Source organism: Toxotes jaculatrix, chromosome 3, assembly GCF_017976425.1.
Source record: "Toxotes jaculatrix isolate fToxJac2 chromosome 3, fToxJac2.pri, whole genome shotgun sequence".
Taxonomy (NCBI): domain Eukaryota; kingdom Metazoa; phylum Chordata; class Actinopteri; family Toxotidae; genus Toxotes; species Toxotes jaculatrix.
Window position 1 is genome coordinate 22,801,514 of NC_054396.1, and position 17,424 is coordinate 22,818,937.

Genomic DNA, 17,424 nt, shown 5'->3' on the forward strand with positions numbered 1-17,424 from the left:
AAAATCTGTCAGCTATTCGATTACTGTAATAAATGTCTAAATATATATATATATATATTTAAAAAGTGAAAAACCTTTATTAGCTTCCTAGACTCCGAGTTGCATTAACATGTCTAAAATCCCAAAATGTTCCGTTTACAATATTAAACGGAGAAAGCAGCAAATCCTCACAATGGAGAAGAAAGACGTTTTTGCTCAATGGATTGCCCCAAAAACTCAATTGCCTATGGAACATAATAGGATACTATGACCTCCCCAGTTGGTTTAATCTTATGTTTTTACTTTTTTGTATTCTGAACCGTGTGTGTTGTCAATTGTGTAAATATAACAAAAAACCTATTTATTATCTGCAGTAAAACAGGCTATTCTGGTGCCAAAAAATAGGTTTACAAGGAAGTCATGATGTATCCTCCTATACTAAAGGAGTATATTAAAAGGACAGGACGTGATCCCATTCTGACTCATTAAACCAAACAACTAAGGTGAATGACTGCACATTTCATTTAATTGTCTGTGGTAATTCAAATACAATTCAAGCAAAGTAAATGCAACACATACACCAAATCAAATATGTGCCAGTCAGTAAATGCCATGCCAATTTGTTCCTTGCAATACTGTGTTAAATGTGAACAGGACAGAGTTCGAGGTCACTCTGATTTCAATGCACATAATCTTTTATTGTGATAATATGACATTAGTGTTTCTTTCATACCTGTAGTGACAACTTTATTGGTTACTGCACATGTTCAGCACTCAGTGATGATTACACACATGCATTTGCATACACTTTAAAACACGCATTTGTACACACACACACACACACGCGCGCGCGCACACACACACACACACACACACACAGGTGTCTATCGCTTCTTTTTGCTCTCTTTCTTTGGTTTCTGTCGAATCTGAGGTGCTGGTCCTTTAGGTTTCTTCATCTGTTCAGCAGCCTTGCCATCAGCAGACTCAGTCTCTTCCTGTAGGGCAAACACACAAAGCATTAAACACCCTGCAATTTCAAAAGAAATCCTCTGAGTCACTGAACTGTGGTGTGAAAACACGTGACTGCAAAGCATGACTAGATAAGTGCGTTTTGAAGATGTTCATGGATTACCCCTTTATGCACTGACACACATACAGTGCTTGGTATTATTCTCCAAGTAACAGTGTGTGTTTTTGTAAACTGCGCACAGCTGCTTAGTGATAACAATTAAATAAACATTTTTGGTTATTCAGTTTTTCAGTTTGTAGTCCTCTAGATAGCTCAATCTCTAATTAATTTAAATTCAGTTACATTTCCCGGAGTTTTTGTAACACACGCCAAACAAAAGAAATTCAGACATGCTTCAGCACTTTCCCTCTGTCAGCACCATTCCTGAGATTGTAATCTGTCCCATTGTTCTAGCAGGGAAGAGTGACAGAAGGAGGCTGTAAAGGATGAAATGGCGACATACTGTGGAGAGTAATCAGTGCATCTGATGACGATGTCTGAAAATAGAATAATTAGACAGTGGATTTAATTGCACTTGTCTAAAAATAATCTCTCCTGACAGTTGTTGGTATAGAGATCGAGAAAGTAACCCTTAGTGGCTCTGCCTTCATGGACATTCAAAAATAAGATATTCAGCACCATTCTTGCTAATTGATGTCTGTTTTTAAGAGTGGTTAAATGGTAAAAGATTTTTTCTAGCAGACCCTCTACACTCTTCACTCCTAGTTGGAGTGATACAGAAAGGAACAAAGTCTAAATACATTGTGTCTCTCCTCCAAGACGTGAGTGTGTTACTCTTAAAAAAATCTAGATTAGAAAAAACAAAAAAACACTTTTCTGGCATTCTGTCAGAACCAAATTTGCTTTATTTTTACTGTTAGTGGGCAGCAATCCACTCAAACTCATGTTGTCATACTAAGAAAAAATTATCAGCATTCAAACCCGCTCACAAAGCATCTGAATAAGGTTTTGAAATTGGTGTGGGAACCTCCCTTAATAAAGAAGCAAACCCTTAATTTGACTAAGCAGCTGACTGATACTATCTTGAGTCCAGACTTCTAAAGTGCTGCTTTTTAAACTATTCAAAAATCATAATAAGGTGAAAACAACAACAGCAGTTCAGTCTGATTATAGGGCTAGACTGACAACATGTGTCCTGAGGGAAAAGTTGATTAACTTAAGAAGAATGTCGATGTGATGTTCTGTCTTCAACTGCAAAACTAGTTACATGTCAATCCCGTGTTTATCCCCCTTATTTCTTTCTCCACTGATGTCATCTTTCAAAGAAAAAAGAATCTCATAAAAAGTACATGTGAAAGTAAGCAAGCTGGCAGGTATGTCAAAGTAGGCACTATTTAGAGACACATTTTGCTATCATGTAAGAAAAAAAAAAACTCAGGTAGAGGCAGAGGTTTGCTGTTGTGTCAAAGTCTGTTTTCCCCATCAATAACCCTGTCTGCAGAGGGCAACAGCAGGCAAAACACAGATCCAGGGAGGAACAGACTTAAACACAAGATCTGCTCCTCTCCTCCCCTTGATGTCTACATACCTGTTCATGCCCCTTGGATGTGGGGAAGATGACGGCCAGGATGCAGATGAGCTGGAAGATGGCCCCCAGAAACAGCCCGTATCGCAACACGCTCTCTAGAAAAGTAGGTTCAGGGATCTCTGGAGGAGACAGGTCCAGTTCTGCAGACATGATGCTGCTGATTGGCTGTTTGGCCTCAAAGTGTTTCCCTCAGTGACTTCTCTGTGTAAATAACAGGAGCACAGTGGTGTATGGTGGGGTCATAGGGGTGGGGGTGTTCATGGGGTCCAAGACAAAATGAGAAAAATATCTGCAAAACATGCAGTATTTCCCTCACTCAATGTAGCTACAGTCCCACCTACACTAAAACATGCACATTCAGTATTCAGTATTTAAACGTTTGGCCACCCTTTAAATTCCATCTTTTGTTGATTTTTGAACTAAATACGACGCCTGCAACATCCTACTAAGTTAGTACTTAATAACCTTTCCTTTAGCAGATACCACAGCTTGCAAATGCTTTATGTAGCCATGTATCTTTCTATTCTGGATTTATGAATTTTCCACTGCAGTTCACTTCAACGATATTTGCCAAAAAAAGCAAATAAATACGTTCCTAGTAAGTAATAAGGTAAATAAATATGGTTCGTCTATATTATTAACGTGGATACATCCAGCCGTTAAAGCGTAGCAAAACGCTGAGCTACATTCTTCAATACATAGATTTGAGCTTTGCATAGATACCATGTTGCCATCTTTTGTGTCCGTGTGGAAGCAAACCTTACCAGTGTACCAGGAATATTTCAGTCTTCTTCCTCGTTATAGGAATGTAAAAATCAATGTCAGGGCAAATAAAATTGCGCTGATAAAAGCTATCAAGAAATATGCTAATTTAGCTTACAAAGGGAAGAAAAAAAAAAAAAAAAAACCTTCAGCTTTGCGGAAGTGAAGTCACAAATCTATGACCCGCTTCCGACTTGGTAAAAGATTGGTTTGAAAATGTCGCCCCCTAAAGTTCGAGTTGACACCGACATACAGAAAACTGCTGAATTCAAAGAGCCTTCTTTACAAATATAAGGATTTTTTGTTAGAATACCAAATTCATGTAACTCCAAGGGAGTTTACAGTTGCAGGCTGTGTGTTTGTCATAATTTTCACGACCATCATAAAGGTTATTCTTATAGATTTTTTTTATTGCCAAATTTTCTTAATGGCAAATACCACATTTGTAAATTTAAATTCACAAAAACAAAACGTTTGTTTATGATATTTAGATGTGAACTGATATACTACAATTCACATCGTATGAGGACCTCCAATCCAAAAGCAACAAAAACTGTAGATCTACTTAACTTTAATAATAATAATAATAATAATAATAATAATAATAATAATAATAATAATAATAATAATAATAATTTATACACACGTACAGCAGGGCGGTTGGCTAGTAGTGGGTGATAGGGCGCCGCCCTCCTTGACCCACACGAAAAACATAAGAGTTTATTTTGCCGTTCCAAGTCTGAATATTATTGTCCAATCAGCAGCCCCTTGGGGCGGTTTCAGTTAGATTGAAAATCGCCCCAGGCGCTCTCATAGACTTACATTTTATTTTTTAATTTTTTTTATTTTTTCAAAATGTAGACCCTGCGATGCATTTCTATGGGCTCCACATAGGGGCTCCAGGAGGGCTTGCCCCAACGTGCTTTCGTCATACGCACTAATGAAGTCACGTGCACATACGCATCGCGTTCACGTTCATGATCAACATGGCTAGCATTGTAGCTCAACGGAGCAACTCCAACGTGTCATTGCGGGAATTACCATTCTGTCGTCGGAGCTATCAAGATAAATTGGCTGTCAAAGAATTAGGACCACCCAGACCAAATTTAAATATCTAGCAGGTGTCTGCAAAGGCGGGGGAAAACCTACAGCCGCGGATTTTCATGGAGCTGGTATGAGCGGAAAACTTGGCTAGCAGGGTGCGAAGTAGCTAACGCGCTGTTCTGCTATGCCTGCCTGGACAACCACGAGTGTCACCGACCTACACCATCTGTCAGAGAAGGTGAGAAAACTTGAAACATCGAAGATGCGTGAGGACAGTTGCCTGAAACTTTCGTCTTTTGGAAGAGTCAACATCGCCACACCGTTGAGAGAGCTACGTGATAGCCGTGTGTAGTCACAACGATGAGGTGAGTAAGAACCGCCATATTCTAGGCTGCCTTATTGGCTGTGTCAAATTCTAGTTAGTCTTGCGAGCCCAGGATGAAATCGAGGGGTCCAGCAACCCCCAGGATTTTCGTGGACTAGTCGACATAGTGGCGTCGCTAGACGAAGTGTTTGAGGAGCACTTAAAAACGGCCTTGTTATTGTACTCTCTAAATGTTGAATTGTAAATAGTTGTATTGATTGCACATTGCCAGCTGAATATCACTGTATAAATGAATATGCTCTGTGACGATTTGATTTTAGTATAATTTGATTTGATTTTCAATATGGCATCATTCTCTTAAGTGTCTTGCCGTGGTTACTGTGATGATGACTGTATATAGAGTAAATAGCAGGTTATGCCAACATTGATTTGAATCATCAAAACAACTGCTGCACCTAAAATAAAATGTTGTCAGATGAAGACAGTAAGATTGTTGTAAAGCAGGTCTTTTTTCACTTTCAGAGGCATAAATGAGGGCAAACTAAAAGATGACAATGTATCCGTTGATGGCTACAGTGGAAGCGTTTCATCGTTGAACCAAAATGATTCTCAAGAAATTAACTATGAACTTGATGTAGCTATACAGAAATATGGTACAGCATGTACAGTTCGTGTCTGATGCTGCCATCTAGCTAGTGGTTGAACAGGAAAGGTGACCAGGAAAACCAAATTATACAATGCAATGTAACATTGTAAAGCGACTTTGGTTATTTTACCCATTGAATGGGTCATGTTAGCCAATCATCGCAACAATTGCCCCCCTGAGAGATTTGTCAGGAGCCGCCACTGATGTACAGTAAGTCTAGCTACTTTGAGAGGAAAGTTTACTTCACTGTATTTGTCTTACAGCTGTGGTTTGTCACTTGCAGTCTGGTTAACCATTTATCACTCAAAAGGGGATTCTTCAGGGTGAGAAGTTTAATACTCTTGCCGAATCGGTAACATCTTTTAAACAGTTTCTCAAAACATATGCTTTTGTCAATGTTAGCACATTGTTTTTATTTCCAGTATGCATTATGTACTTTTTGCCAGTGCTTTTAACTTATATTGCTTTGTAATTCATTCTTTTTTTAATTTAAAAATTTAATACCATAATTATTGTTGAATTGTCTAATAGAGTGTAAATAATAGAATGCACTATTAACAGAAACATTACTTTTGCAGTTAAGAAGTGATTAACTTGATAATGGTGGCTGAAATATGACTTCATGCAAGAAAGGTCATTTCAAATTAGAAGGAAGTTGTACTCATTTTTAAAATTCATCATCATTATTATTATTATTATTATTATTTGACAGTGTTAATTGAGAATATTTGTTTTACTCCTCACTCTCCTCTGAATTCAAACACACCCATTCATATAAACAGATTTTATTTATTATAAAATATTTTATACATGCTTACAATGAGCAATTGTACAAATATATGAACAAAAAGAAGTCAAACAGATTAAAATAAAGACAGTAAAAGCACACAGTATAAGGTATGACACATGTTCTAATAGCTTTGCCAAGGCTGAACTATATGACAATGTTGAAGGCTAACAAAGGAACAGAGGACAGACCCATTTTTGATGCACAATGTTGAACCACCACCCTTCCTAGTTTCACAGAAACATGATGTAATCTTGAAATAAAGTCAACATAAGCCTCTTATGGATTAATTTCTATTGTTTGCCTCAAATGTCTGCCATCAATCCAGTCTAATTTGCAGATTATTTTAACTGTTAAACTTAGAATGTAATGGACATCAGGTCTGCTGCAGGCCTCCAGGTTTACTCTCCATTGTGGCCTTTCAGGTCCCTTCTTATGATGTCGTCCACTAGAAAACATTCAAAAAACTGGGATGAGCAACTTTAATGTTCACAACAACATAAAAATAAAGCATAAAAATAAAGGCTACTCGTCTGATTTGTTCCTGAGTCAGAAGAGTAAGTCATCTACACGTGTATGTCGGTGTGTGTGTTTTGTCGTCAAAGTCAGATTTGTTTGGGCATTTGATGCATTTATATGACGGTCCACAGTAGAGAGATGACAGGACATGCAGGGGAAATAAGATGGGGGTGCCTTAGTTGCAAATGAAAACCATAGTGTCCCCAGACATTTTCTTTTACACATAAATCAGTCCACGGACGCGTTGAAATCTTTATAGTGATGTAAAGTACTGCAATTACATTAATGTCCACAAGATGTCTCTGTTTTCTTGGATACAGATCAACGGCAGTGGTTTCTGGACTAAGTACCTCTTTCCTAACAAAAGTACAAATATATCTTTTGACCGAGAGAATAACAATATTTTTATCTTAATAATCTCAAGAAACAGTGACAAAGGGAAACAGCACATAAGTGTATTTTGGTTAATTTGCTTCTGACGCTCAGTAAAACAGATCAGAGGTTGTTTCCTAAACTTTCACTTTTACTCCAGCCTGTACAAAGGACATGGCTGCTTTCTCTCTTCTTCTTTTCCTTCTTTAGCACAGGTGTGCCTGCATATATTTGCTTATACAATACACTTCCTGTTTCTATCTTCGATCACAAAGGTGTTAACAGAAAGTTTCCCCCACAGCAAACAAGGTCGAGGTAGATTGCTGGTTCAGAAATCATAAGATAGTTGTGCACATTTATCTCAAATAATGCTCATGAAGCTTCTGCAAGTGTGTGTGTGTGTTTGCATGTGTGTGAAAGAGTGAGAGTCAGACTGAAACAGACAGAAGAGTGGATAGAAAGGCCCAACAGAAAACCACAAGGCAGGATTTGCAAGCAAACAGTTGCAGTGTGCTTGTATGCATTTGCAGACTGGACCACAAATACCCATCCCCCAAGCTTCCATGTTTCATTTTAAACCTTGTTAGTTGTAGAGGTGTTTAAATAGTGTATTCTCCCATTTTCTGAAGCAAAATCAATAGCTTACCCTCTATGAATGAGCCAAACACTTTGGCAATCTGTTGACTTCTCAAGAACTTTTTAAAACCAAAAAAGATAAACCAAGGAGAGAGGGTACCATTAGGTACCAAACAGATGAGACCTGCGTGACTGACTGACTAAAAGATAACATAAATGTATTGCCAGTTACTCTCTGTGCAATTTTATGCACACAAAATATTACACTATCAAATACAGAAAAGAAAAATCCATTGATTTGACTGAGTTAAACTCTGTCTACTTTCTTGACAATGTCTGCGTTAAAGCCACAATATGCAAATTCAAACCACGCCACTCCTCCCTGCTCCGTTACAGTCTACCCAGCACTTTACCTACACCCTGGTCGTATTTGCTGTCTCAGCTAATGCTGGAATCATGTATTGATAGACAGCCATGAGCTCCCACTCCTGACTTTGGCCTTTTCTAATAGGCTAGAAGGATGAGGCTCACTCAGAAACTTCGGAAGGGAATATCTCTGCAATGTTGCCGGGCTGTTCAATGAGTCTGGGTCACAGAAGCCTTTGGCAGCGCCTCTACACAGTAACATATGTTTTGGAACATATTTCAACCAGATACTGCTCCCCTAGTTCCTATTTTGTATATGTTGTGAGGGACAGAGTTGATTCAGACTATGTTCAACAATCCAACCACCATTTCCTTCACAGTACACTGACCTATTTTTACTCACCGTCCTCCAGGTAGGCAGAGCTGAGGTTCTCTTGTTTGACTGTGACCTTTTCTGCAGCCCGTTCCACATGGTTTCCTCTACCTGGCTCTACTCTGCATCCGGCCTTCCCTTGAACTTGACCTTGAACATATCTTGAAGGCGGTGACTTCCCCAGTGGCAGTGTTGTCTGCACAAAACTCTGATGTCTTGACATCAAACAGGCCTCAAATGAATCACCAACCTGAGGACCTTCGCTCAGTTTGCCCACAGGGGTTCTGGCGCTGACACACTGGGTGGGAGTGGAGGCAGGGAGGGAAGCCATTGGGGAACCACCAATGAGGGTGGTACCACAGCTGCTGTAACGCTGGTTTGCATTGTGGTACAGCATGGAACTGTTGATCAGAGTGTTGGCTCTGGACTGGTAATAGACTGATTGGTCATCCAGTGGATCAGGTGTTAGCACACAGGCTCTGGGGTCTACAGTGGCTAGATGGTACAGCGTTGAAGAAACATTCAAGGCTTGAAGATTGTTATCGTGCTCCAGGTGATGGTAGAGCGACTTCATTGACAGGCCAGACAGTGGCTGATTGTCTGGGCAGCAATATGAATTCAACTGATAGTCATCCAGTGGCTCTGCTTTAATGGCTGAAATAAAAAGATTATCTGACATCAAAAGATGAGATAGATTCAATCGTTAGTTCAGTGATGAGACTACATGTATGGAAACAGACTCTATAGCCATGCTAGCATCTTTTTGAGGTTGCACAGCGGTGCTTTGAGCTAAATGCGAAAATTAGCACATGAAATGCTGACAATGACAATGCAAAGAAGTTATAATGTTCATGGAGTGCAGTGACCAACCGACAGGTCAACATTTCCATCCACAGAGCTGCAACCATTGTTTAAAAATTATGAGTGAGTCCTAAGATGTTGCAGGGACTGGCTTAACATTCAACATTCATCAAAGACATCTCATGATGAAGCACTGTACTTTACTTTCATATGTCTTCTTTTCTCATCTTCCTCACCTGTTACTATTTCAGTGAATAGAGTCCTCTCTGTTTCCTGAAATGATTTTTGAAATATGCCAAACAGTGTGTCTGAATTTCAGATGTGGGTATTTCGTGTAGGTAGAGAGAGCACTAGCCAAACCAGTAGCGGAATGGCGGATTTTCCCCTTGACAAAACGTGAGCGTTGCCAACCCTACACAAAAACCTGTATTGTGGCTGAAGTTCGCTGTTTGCAGCAACTGACTGATTGGTTTCTTGTGACTGGGACTGGTTTCTTGTAAAACTGTAGAACATCAGTTTAAAATGAAGATCATAGAAAGACGGCGCTTGTGTTAAGGTGCCTTCACGTTGCAATGGTCCAGCAGAAGATGATCAAATCTGATTAAAGTGTTGCAACATCCTGTATTCTGTAAGTTTTCTTTAATAAGGGAATGAACGACCTAGCAAACATTAGCCTGTTTTCAGAATCATTATAACCAGTTTAATGTTGAATGAATGTTTATATTCTTAAATCTTCATTTGCTTCCATCAGTGTGAAAATGTGAATGTAGGTTAAATGTGTTACATCAAATCTTTCAGCATGAGGTTTGTATTGATAGAGGTGAGAACAATATTTCCTCACAACACCAAACCTTCGGTTGCCTTCTCAACATCTGAGGTGCCCTTTCCCTCCTATAGTGACAGACACAAGTAAAAAAAAAAGACATATACCTATCACAGGAGTGTAGATGAAGTGCTGAGGCTGACTGCGTTTCTTCTTCCCGTTGATGACATAGAAGTTGACTTTGGCTGGGTGGCAAATGGTCCGGTCTCGATATGTAGGGACCTCAACAAACAGCATGTTCTAGATGGGGATTGCGAAACAACAGAAAAAAAGATCACAGTTCAGACAAACTGTCATGTAGCAACAGAGAGGCGTAGGCTGCCCCAAATCTTTCCCCTGTGAGTTTCAGATAAAAATCAGCATGAAAAATACAATTCTTTGAACTCGATATACTTATCAAAATGTCGAGGCAGTCAGACAAGAGTGGTGACAGAGTTTGTGTTTTGCTTTCTGTTTTGAAAACATGTACTTTACAGTTCAGTTATGTAAAATATGCATCTGCCTCAATGCCTTTGTTGGTACAGCTAAGTGGGAGTTAACTCACAGCTTGTGTTTTGTCTCTGTCCACAGTGGCCTCAACCTCCCAGATCTGCTGCCCATCTGAAAGTAGAGGTAATAATTCACATATTTTGGAAAATACACATATTTCCTTGCTTGCTTAAAGTTAGATAATAAGATTGATACCACTGTCATGTCTAGAAAAGAATTATGTATCTGCAGTCAGCAGCTGGTTACCTTCACTTAGCTTAGCATAAAGACTGAAAACAAGGGGAAACAGCTAGCCTAGCTCTGTTCAGGGGCAACAAAATCTGTCTCGGCAAGAAAGCAAATAGGCGTATTTTAGAAAAAAATCAAACTATAAAAAGCTTGTTAAACTGGATGAAAACAAAACCAATGAATTTGTCAGAAATCATATGATTTTCATTTGATCTTTTGTGTCTTTAATTTACAGTAGAGCTTGTGAGCCCCTTTATACATAGACTGTGGAAAACTGCTTTCTCTTTTATGTCTGGTTTAGTGTTTCATTCCAACCTCAGTTTTTACCTGCTGTTTCTGTTTTCTACCCACGCTTTGACAAAAAAAAAAAACAAAAAAAAACAAAGCCTCTGCTCTGGGTCTGAATCTTTATCAGTCTGTCTAACCACATCCTGTTGCATAAAACCCCCACACCAAGCAACAGTGAGGCTTTACATGCAGTCAACTATACCCATCCAGCTCTTAAACCCTGCAACCCAACAATTTTGTGTGGGCAGAAAGAGCAGTAAAGGGGTGAGAAATTTCCATGTAGAAATAAATAAAAATTGCCATCTCCAGTAAAGCAGCAAACGTTCAAACTAATGCTTCAGTTCGTCAGAATTAAAAGTGGGGGCTGAAGGAAGATGTGCGTCACTCAAAGTTGATGTTGCTCGGGCAATATGCAAATAATCTGAAAATACAGATGCTATATGAGTAGGTGAATACTCTCGAGCAGGATATTGGGAGGATGTATCTGGATGTTGTAAAAAAAAATATGAGTCTATTTTAATCATAGAAACCAGTTTGGAATCTAAATATATAAACATAACAAGAACAGGTCAACAAAACACACACCAAAAACTCATAAAACTAGACACGCAGCATCACATATTTAAGGAATAACTTAACATACGGGGAAAATACAATTATTCACATTCTCGTTGAAAGTTGGATGAGAGGACTGATTCCACTGTCATTTCTGCATGGTGACACGTAGCTGCAGCCAGCAGTTGGCTAGTTTACCTTAGGATAAAGACTGGATACGGAGAAACACCTAACCTGACTCATTCTGAAAGTGGAAAAATCCATCTACCAGCATCTCTAAAGCTTATTAACATGTTTTATCTCCTAAGTGTGAAGTCAACAATTTGTGGTTTTACAGAGGGTTACATGCTGGAGTATTTCTTGACCAACAGCAGCGAGTTCCTGGAGTCTTGTCTGTAACTGCATCTAGCCAATAAATACAATGTGTTAAGGTACTTTAGAGGAGCTGGTAGGTAGATTTTTGGACACCTGCATCCCCCTGTTTCCAGTCTTTATGCTAAGTGAACAGGCTGCTGGCAGTAACTTCAAATTTACAGTACTCATGATAGCTGTATCTTGTCTAACTCTCAGCAAGAAAACAAACATGAGAGGTTTAAATTCTAACATCTCTTGGCCAGATGTTTAGTGATTTAAAAAAAAAAAAGAAGATCTCTTGCTCACCTTGTGTCTTCTCATAGAATATCACCTTGGAGTCAGGTGTGAAATTTTGCCCAGTGAGGACCATTTGTTGACCACCGAGTACTGAGCATCGGTCCAGGTCCTGCTTCTCGACTGCAGGGAGCTCCTGCGCTGAGCGCTGGGCTGAGAAGACAGGAAGAGACAGCTGTATGAAAGACCAGGCAGGGGTAAGAAAACACAGTGGGAAATTTTTCAGGGCATTTGGCCACTCAGATTTTTGATAATTAAAATCCAGAATTGCAGTCTTGACTAGCCTAGGGAATATTCACATTAAAGGCAGCCTTTGTAACTTTTGCCCACAAGTGATAATTACATGATAATGTTGAATGATAAAACAATAGAACAGAAAAGAGGCATCATAAAGTTAGTAAACTTGTCTGAGACACAGCTATTGCTATCCAAATTTTTCTAGCATTAACCACCATGTGTTACTGGTCATACTGGACCAGTAAGGTACAACTATAGCGGCAAAACACCTGAGTGTTCTGAATTAATCAGGTTTTGTTTTATTGCTTTTGTACTCACATTTTTAATCCTAAGAGGAAGATAGATACATACTTTTACGTGGCTTGAAAAGACATTAAGCTTATGCATACACAACAGTAGTATAAATAACTGGATAAAACTGCAAGTTCTACAATGCTACATGTCATGTATCAGCGACAGGAAGCTAATCATGAATTAAGTGCTCCTTACAGCATTCAATAGGATCAGAGGCAACTTGAAGAGATATGACCTGGCCTCCAAGTTGAGGAATGTGGACACGAAACACCAGACGCACACGTGTGTTTTTTCGTCCGATGTCTGTCTCACCGTTCCTCAGTTCAATGTCTGCATTTCTCAGCTTCAGGATCCCAACACAGTCAATCCTGTGAAAGGTAAGAAAAGACACAAGATGAAAAGGGTTCTGAAATGATGACAATGTGCTCTGTTCGAAACGCTGTCACCTTTTTGTGTCTGTTTCAAATGATTAGTCAGCTAGAGAGCTAAGTAGTGGTCTGTGGCATTTTGATGACAAAATAACTTTTTTTGCAGCTGTTTTTCAGTGATTTTTCGTACATCAAGTTCATTCAAGTTCAGTTCTATTTGCTGCTGTAAACACCCGGTGTCAGGTACATCCTTCCTGGAAAAAAAACCCTCTGGCACGCAGGAAGTGATGCATTTCAAGATTGTGTCAGTGGCAAAAACAAGTTGTTGGGAGGTAAAAATGAAAAAAACCTTGGTAACATTAGCAGAAATAGTCACTGTGGCTGAGTATAAAAAGAGTCAGACTCAAACTCAAACTTCGTAAATGTAAAATCCAAAAATCCAAAGTGACTTGAGACTTATTTTTGGTAAACATGTATCCCACATCCTTCCCTGATTTACTCACACCACTCTCATGTGGTTCTTTGGCTCAAGAGGGATCTCCAACACTTTGGTCCCATTGATCATCCTCTCCATACTGGGCGTGGTGACGGTCTTCCCGGTAATGCGGTGGACCTGGTAGAAGGCGTGGGGTTTCAGGAGCCTCTCGTCCGCTGTCCCTATGAAGACCTGTAGCCCCAGTGGAGCTGCGCCTTGATACCCAAGGAGCTGGTCAGGGCAACAAATACAATCAAATGAATACCACTAATGAGCTTGAATGCAGAGAACATCTCTTTATCCTGTGGGGATGATATCCCAGATCACTAATCTAACTGGCATCGCAAGAACACTGCTTTGCATAGCCCATTTGTGCAACAGTACCAGGAAAACCAACAGTAATTGCTTATTAATTAACTGACCAACTGTACCAATACTTGTGTGGTACAGTATGTCAACATACCTTAATAGTAGCTATTAATGTACTTTGTAGAAGATTGAAACAATACATGCCTTGATAATTTTTCCTTATGGGAGTAGTGGTGTGATAGAGACATGAGGCTCTGTCTTTCATTTGCATGTCTGACGGCTTTACATAAACACATTATCCAGGAAATACCACCCCACATTTACAAACTCGTACTCCCACTTATACTCCTCTTCTTTCTGAGGGCATTGGCAGTGACAAAGATGTGAAGTGAGAGTGATATTTCCTTCCATGCATTCACACACACACACACACACACATTTCCCCACACCCTACAAGTGCAAAACAAAAAAAAAAAAAAGCACCTGAACTTCCGGATGCCCTCCTTTAGGTGTCTTTACAGCTCCACGGCTGCCCTCAGTCTCATAGTGAGCTCTGTGGTGAGATCTGGGCTGTTGCTGGATCTGCAGTTCATACTGACTGGACTGACTGGGCAATGGCCAGTCTAAAGAGGGAAGTGGGGCCACAGAGAGACCACTGGGAAAGAGAAAGAGAGAAAGGCATTAAGAGAGAAAAATGCGGAGACAAATAATTCAGTTGCAAAATGTAAAAAAAAAAAAAGTGCAATATTTCATATTTAGTTTCATGGTTGCCAAATAAAAGCTGTATTTCATAATCTCTCATTTGTGCTTACATTTGAGCTTATTAGGAAGACAGAAATTGCCTGTAAGTCATAAAACAGGACAAACAACACACCTGAATGCTCCGTGATGGACTGCATGAGGAGGATGCCACACAGCTGGGACCATATATAAGTTGTCAGGCTTGACCTCAGCTCCAGCCCCACCGATCTGCTCTTGCTCTGTAGCCCAGTCATATAGCTCTCCATACACACAGTCCTGTCTCTGGGCCTGCCCATGCACACTTCGCACCACTACGGAGGACACTGCTCTGGATGGACTGGAACCTCGGCTCCAGTCCTCCTCCAGACCCAGGGAGGGGTTCTGAACTTGGGCATGAATCTCAGCTTGGGCCTGGTATTGGTGGAGGTAGTGGGACCCCTGCTGCTCATGTGGCGAGGGGATGGGGCTGGGGCTGCGGGAGCGATGCTTGACAGGCGTACCCCCCTGACAGGAGTGGGCCTCATCATAGGCACGCTTTCCATGCGGCGAGACAGAGCGGGAGCGCTGGTGGGGAAGTGGTGTAGCGGTACGTTGGTGTTGTGGCAGGAGATAGGCCTCGTCTGTGACACTGTTGCGAGGTGAGGCTCCTGGAGAGGAATGGGCAGAAGAAGTGTGGAAACCCTGGATGCCCGGACAGAGGTCTAAGGCAGACAACCCCACGCTACAGCCACCTCCATTGGAAGGGGAGACACATGGTGATGCCACAGGAGAGTATGACTCTGCTGGCCATCCTGTGGAGGAGTTGCTGCTGGCAGGGCTCACACACTCCCTGTAGGCTCCCAGGACTTTGGAACTAGGGCTCGGCTCTAAGGTCTGCGAGCTGAGAGAGTCGCCTGAGGGAGTGATCTCAATCCTGGGGCTGGGAGCAGGTATGCTCCCTGGTCTTGATGCCAGCCCCAAGGAGTCAAACACAGCCCTTGACAGGTTTTCTGTGGTGGAGGAGGGGTTCTGGCTGGAGGTGGGTACATACGCAGTCTGGTCGACCACCAGCAGAGGAGGCTGGTTGCCATTCTGAACGAGAGCACCTGGATCATCTGTCAATAACAAAAGTAAGGATTCATTTGTGCAAACATGTTCAAAGTACCTGACTACTACTAATACTACCTCAAGACAACTCAAAGATCCCCTACAGACACGTTTAAGACATATAATTGGTATGTTTTTTTCTACAAAAATATTTACTTATTAAATTTCTTTAATTACATCTAAGTCTGCTCTCATTGACAAACCCAGAATCTGTGAATATACAAATGTAAAAACCTTTAACTGCTGGACACAAGCTGTCTGATAATCTATTGTTTAATCTATTATCTAAGTCTGTTTTCAGTGTTTTCAGCAGGCCTCAAGTTTCCTGATCATTCTTCTGCAGGTTTCAACTGGCTTACAAACTAGTTGTGATGTGAGTAAATCGTAAATGTTTTAAACTCAGATTTAAGGTGAGCAGCAGGTCAAGCATACAAACTTAAGTAAAGCAAAACATGCTTTTTAGTAGAGGGGGAATTTAAATTTTAACTCCTCTAACAGTGAAAAGGACAGCACGTGCCCATTTTACTCTGCTTCTAAAAACACAGTTCTTGAAAGAAAGGCCTTGATACTTGACGGCAGTGAAAGGAGGATTTCAGTTTAACATCAGTACCTGACAGCTAAGTACTCACTGGGCCACTTAATTACAGCTAAATACAAACTCAGCACACATCCACCATCTTTACATGGGGGTGAAGAAATGATCACGATGTGACAAGAAGGGCGATATTATAGGGATTATCCACAAAAGCAGGGTAATTACTTATCAATTATATATGAATTGTACATAATTTATTTTATGATTATACATTATAATTACGTATACGTACCTTTGACACAGGCAACAGGGAAATCTTCTCCAGGTGGATTATACAGAAACAGGTCGGAAAAGTCCAGCTCCTCCTGGCTTATGTCTTGCCCCAGGCTCTCAGTAAGCCCCAAACCTCCAGAAGTCATCTCCAGCTCGATTTCCTCTCGACAAGTACAACTTTTTTTTTTTTTTTTTTTTTTTTTTAATAATAACTTTCAAACTCGACAACTACTTTAAGCTCTGTGTAAAACCCAGGTAATTAAAGAAAATAAACGTAATGGGCTTCACGGGTTTTCTAAGATGCGTTTAAAACATTAGCAGCTGCTCAAATACTACATCAAGCATGAAAATACGAGAGACGAGAGGCGCTTCCTGTCACCGCTGATGCTCTCACGCAGACAGGAGTTGCGTGTGTGTGCGCGCGTGCGTAATGACAGTGTAACTTTTCAAAACCTCATTTCCTTCTTAGTGAAACAAACAGGGTGATAGTAGGCTATCCTACACATCATAAAATATGAGTTAGCAGAGACTAAATATGCACTAGTCCGTTCTCTTCTGTAATATGTTGATATATTATTTTAGACATTTAGATTTATTGATTGATGTATTTATTAAAAACTTTTTTTTCTATCTTATAGCCTTTGATTGCAATGATTTTTTTTCTTTTTACTTTTATTTATTGTGTGTCTATGTTGACCTGGGTGATGAGCTGCTGTATATAATAGCCGAATAAAGTTGTATTGAATTTAAATCCTGAAGGACCACTATAAATTTACTATTGACACGCTTTTTACGTTTTATCAAACATTTATTTAACGTTGATTTTTACAGTGCCATCAAATGAGTTGTGAGTTAAGTAACATATTCACTTTTTCTTAATTCCTGTCACATGGCGCCAATGTTGCAGTGTCAAAGTACCTTAACTTACTATGCAAATTTTCAATGCGTTGTAATTTTCCACAATCTG

General features: G+C 40.1%; 2 protein-coding genes across 4 annotated transcripts; both read right to left on the minus strand.

Moving 5' to 3' along the window:
- Positions 1–656: 656 nt before the first annotated feature.
- Positions 657–3,435, minus strand: manbal (mannosidase beta like). Its single transcript, XM_041034134.1, has 3 exons — positions 3,302–3,435; positions 2,538–2,738; positions 657–974 (listed from the first exon to the last, which is right to left on the minus strand). Exons 2-3 carry the CDS (start codon positions 2,685–2,687, stop codon positions 864–866), a joined length of 261 nt encoding a protein of 86 aa, XP_040890068.1. The 5' UTR covers positions 2,688–2,738; positions 3,302–3,435; the 3' UTR covers positions 657–863.
- A 2,654-nt stretch (positions 3,436–6,089) lies between these two features.
- On the minus strand, positions 6,090–16,853 carry LOC121179262 (nuclear factor of activated T-cells, cytoplasmic 2). Of its 3 annotated transcripts, none has more exons than XM_041033997.1 (10): positions 16,477–16,852; positions 14,697–15,657; positions 14,306–14,477; positions 13,542–13,744; positions 12,866–13,038; positions 12,152–12,292; positions 10,476–10,531; positions 10,039–10,171; positions 8,338–8,961; positions 6,090–6,549 (listed from the first exon to the last, which is right to left on the minus strand). In XM_041033997.1, exons 1-10 carry the CDS (start codon positions 16,601–16,603, stop codon positions 6,503–6,505), a joined length of 2,637 nt encoding a protein of 878 aa, XP_040889931.1. In that variant the 5' UTR covers positions 16,604–16,852; the 3' UTR covers positions 6,090–6,502. The 3 variants fall into 3 exon arrangements, with proteins under 3 accessions (XP_040889931.1, XP_040889932.1, XP_040889933.1); XM_041033998.1 differs by having other exon boundaries at positions 8,324–8,961; XM_041033999.1 differs by lacking the exon at positions 8,338–8,961 and having other exon boundaries at positions 16,477–16,853.
- Positions 16,854–17,424: the final 571 nt, after the last annotated feature.

Excerpts from the sequence above, each read along its gene's own strand:
- manbal (XM_041034134.1), bottom strand. The coding sequence starts at position 2,687 with ATGTCTGCAGAACTGGACCTGTCTCCTCCAGAGATCCCTGAACCTACT. Across the intron at positions 975-2,537 it reads CATCCAAGGGGCATGAACAG|GAAGAGACTGAGTCTGCTGA; the intron begins GTATGTAGACAT and ends TTTGCCCTACAG.
- LOC121179262 (XM_041033997.1), bottom strand. The coding sequence starts at position 16,603 with ATGACTTCTGGAGGTTTGGGGCTTACTGAGAGCCTGGGGCAAGACATA. Across the intron at positions 12,293-12,865 it reads CTCTGATCCTATTGAATGCT|CCCAGCGCTCAGCGCAGGAG; the intron begins GTAAGGAGCACT and ends CTGTCTTCTCAG. Across the intron at positions 10,172-10,475 it reads ACAGAGACAAAACACAAGCT|AACATGCTGTTTGTTGAGGT; the intron begins GTGAGTTAACTC and ends ATCCCCATCTAG.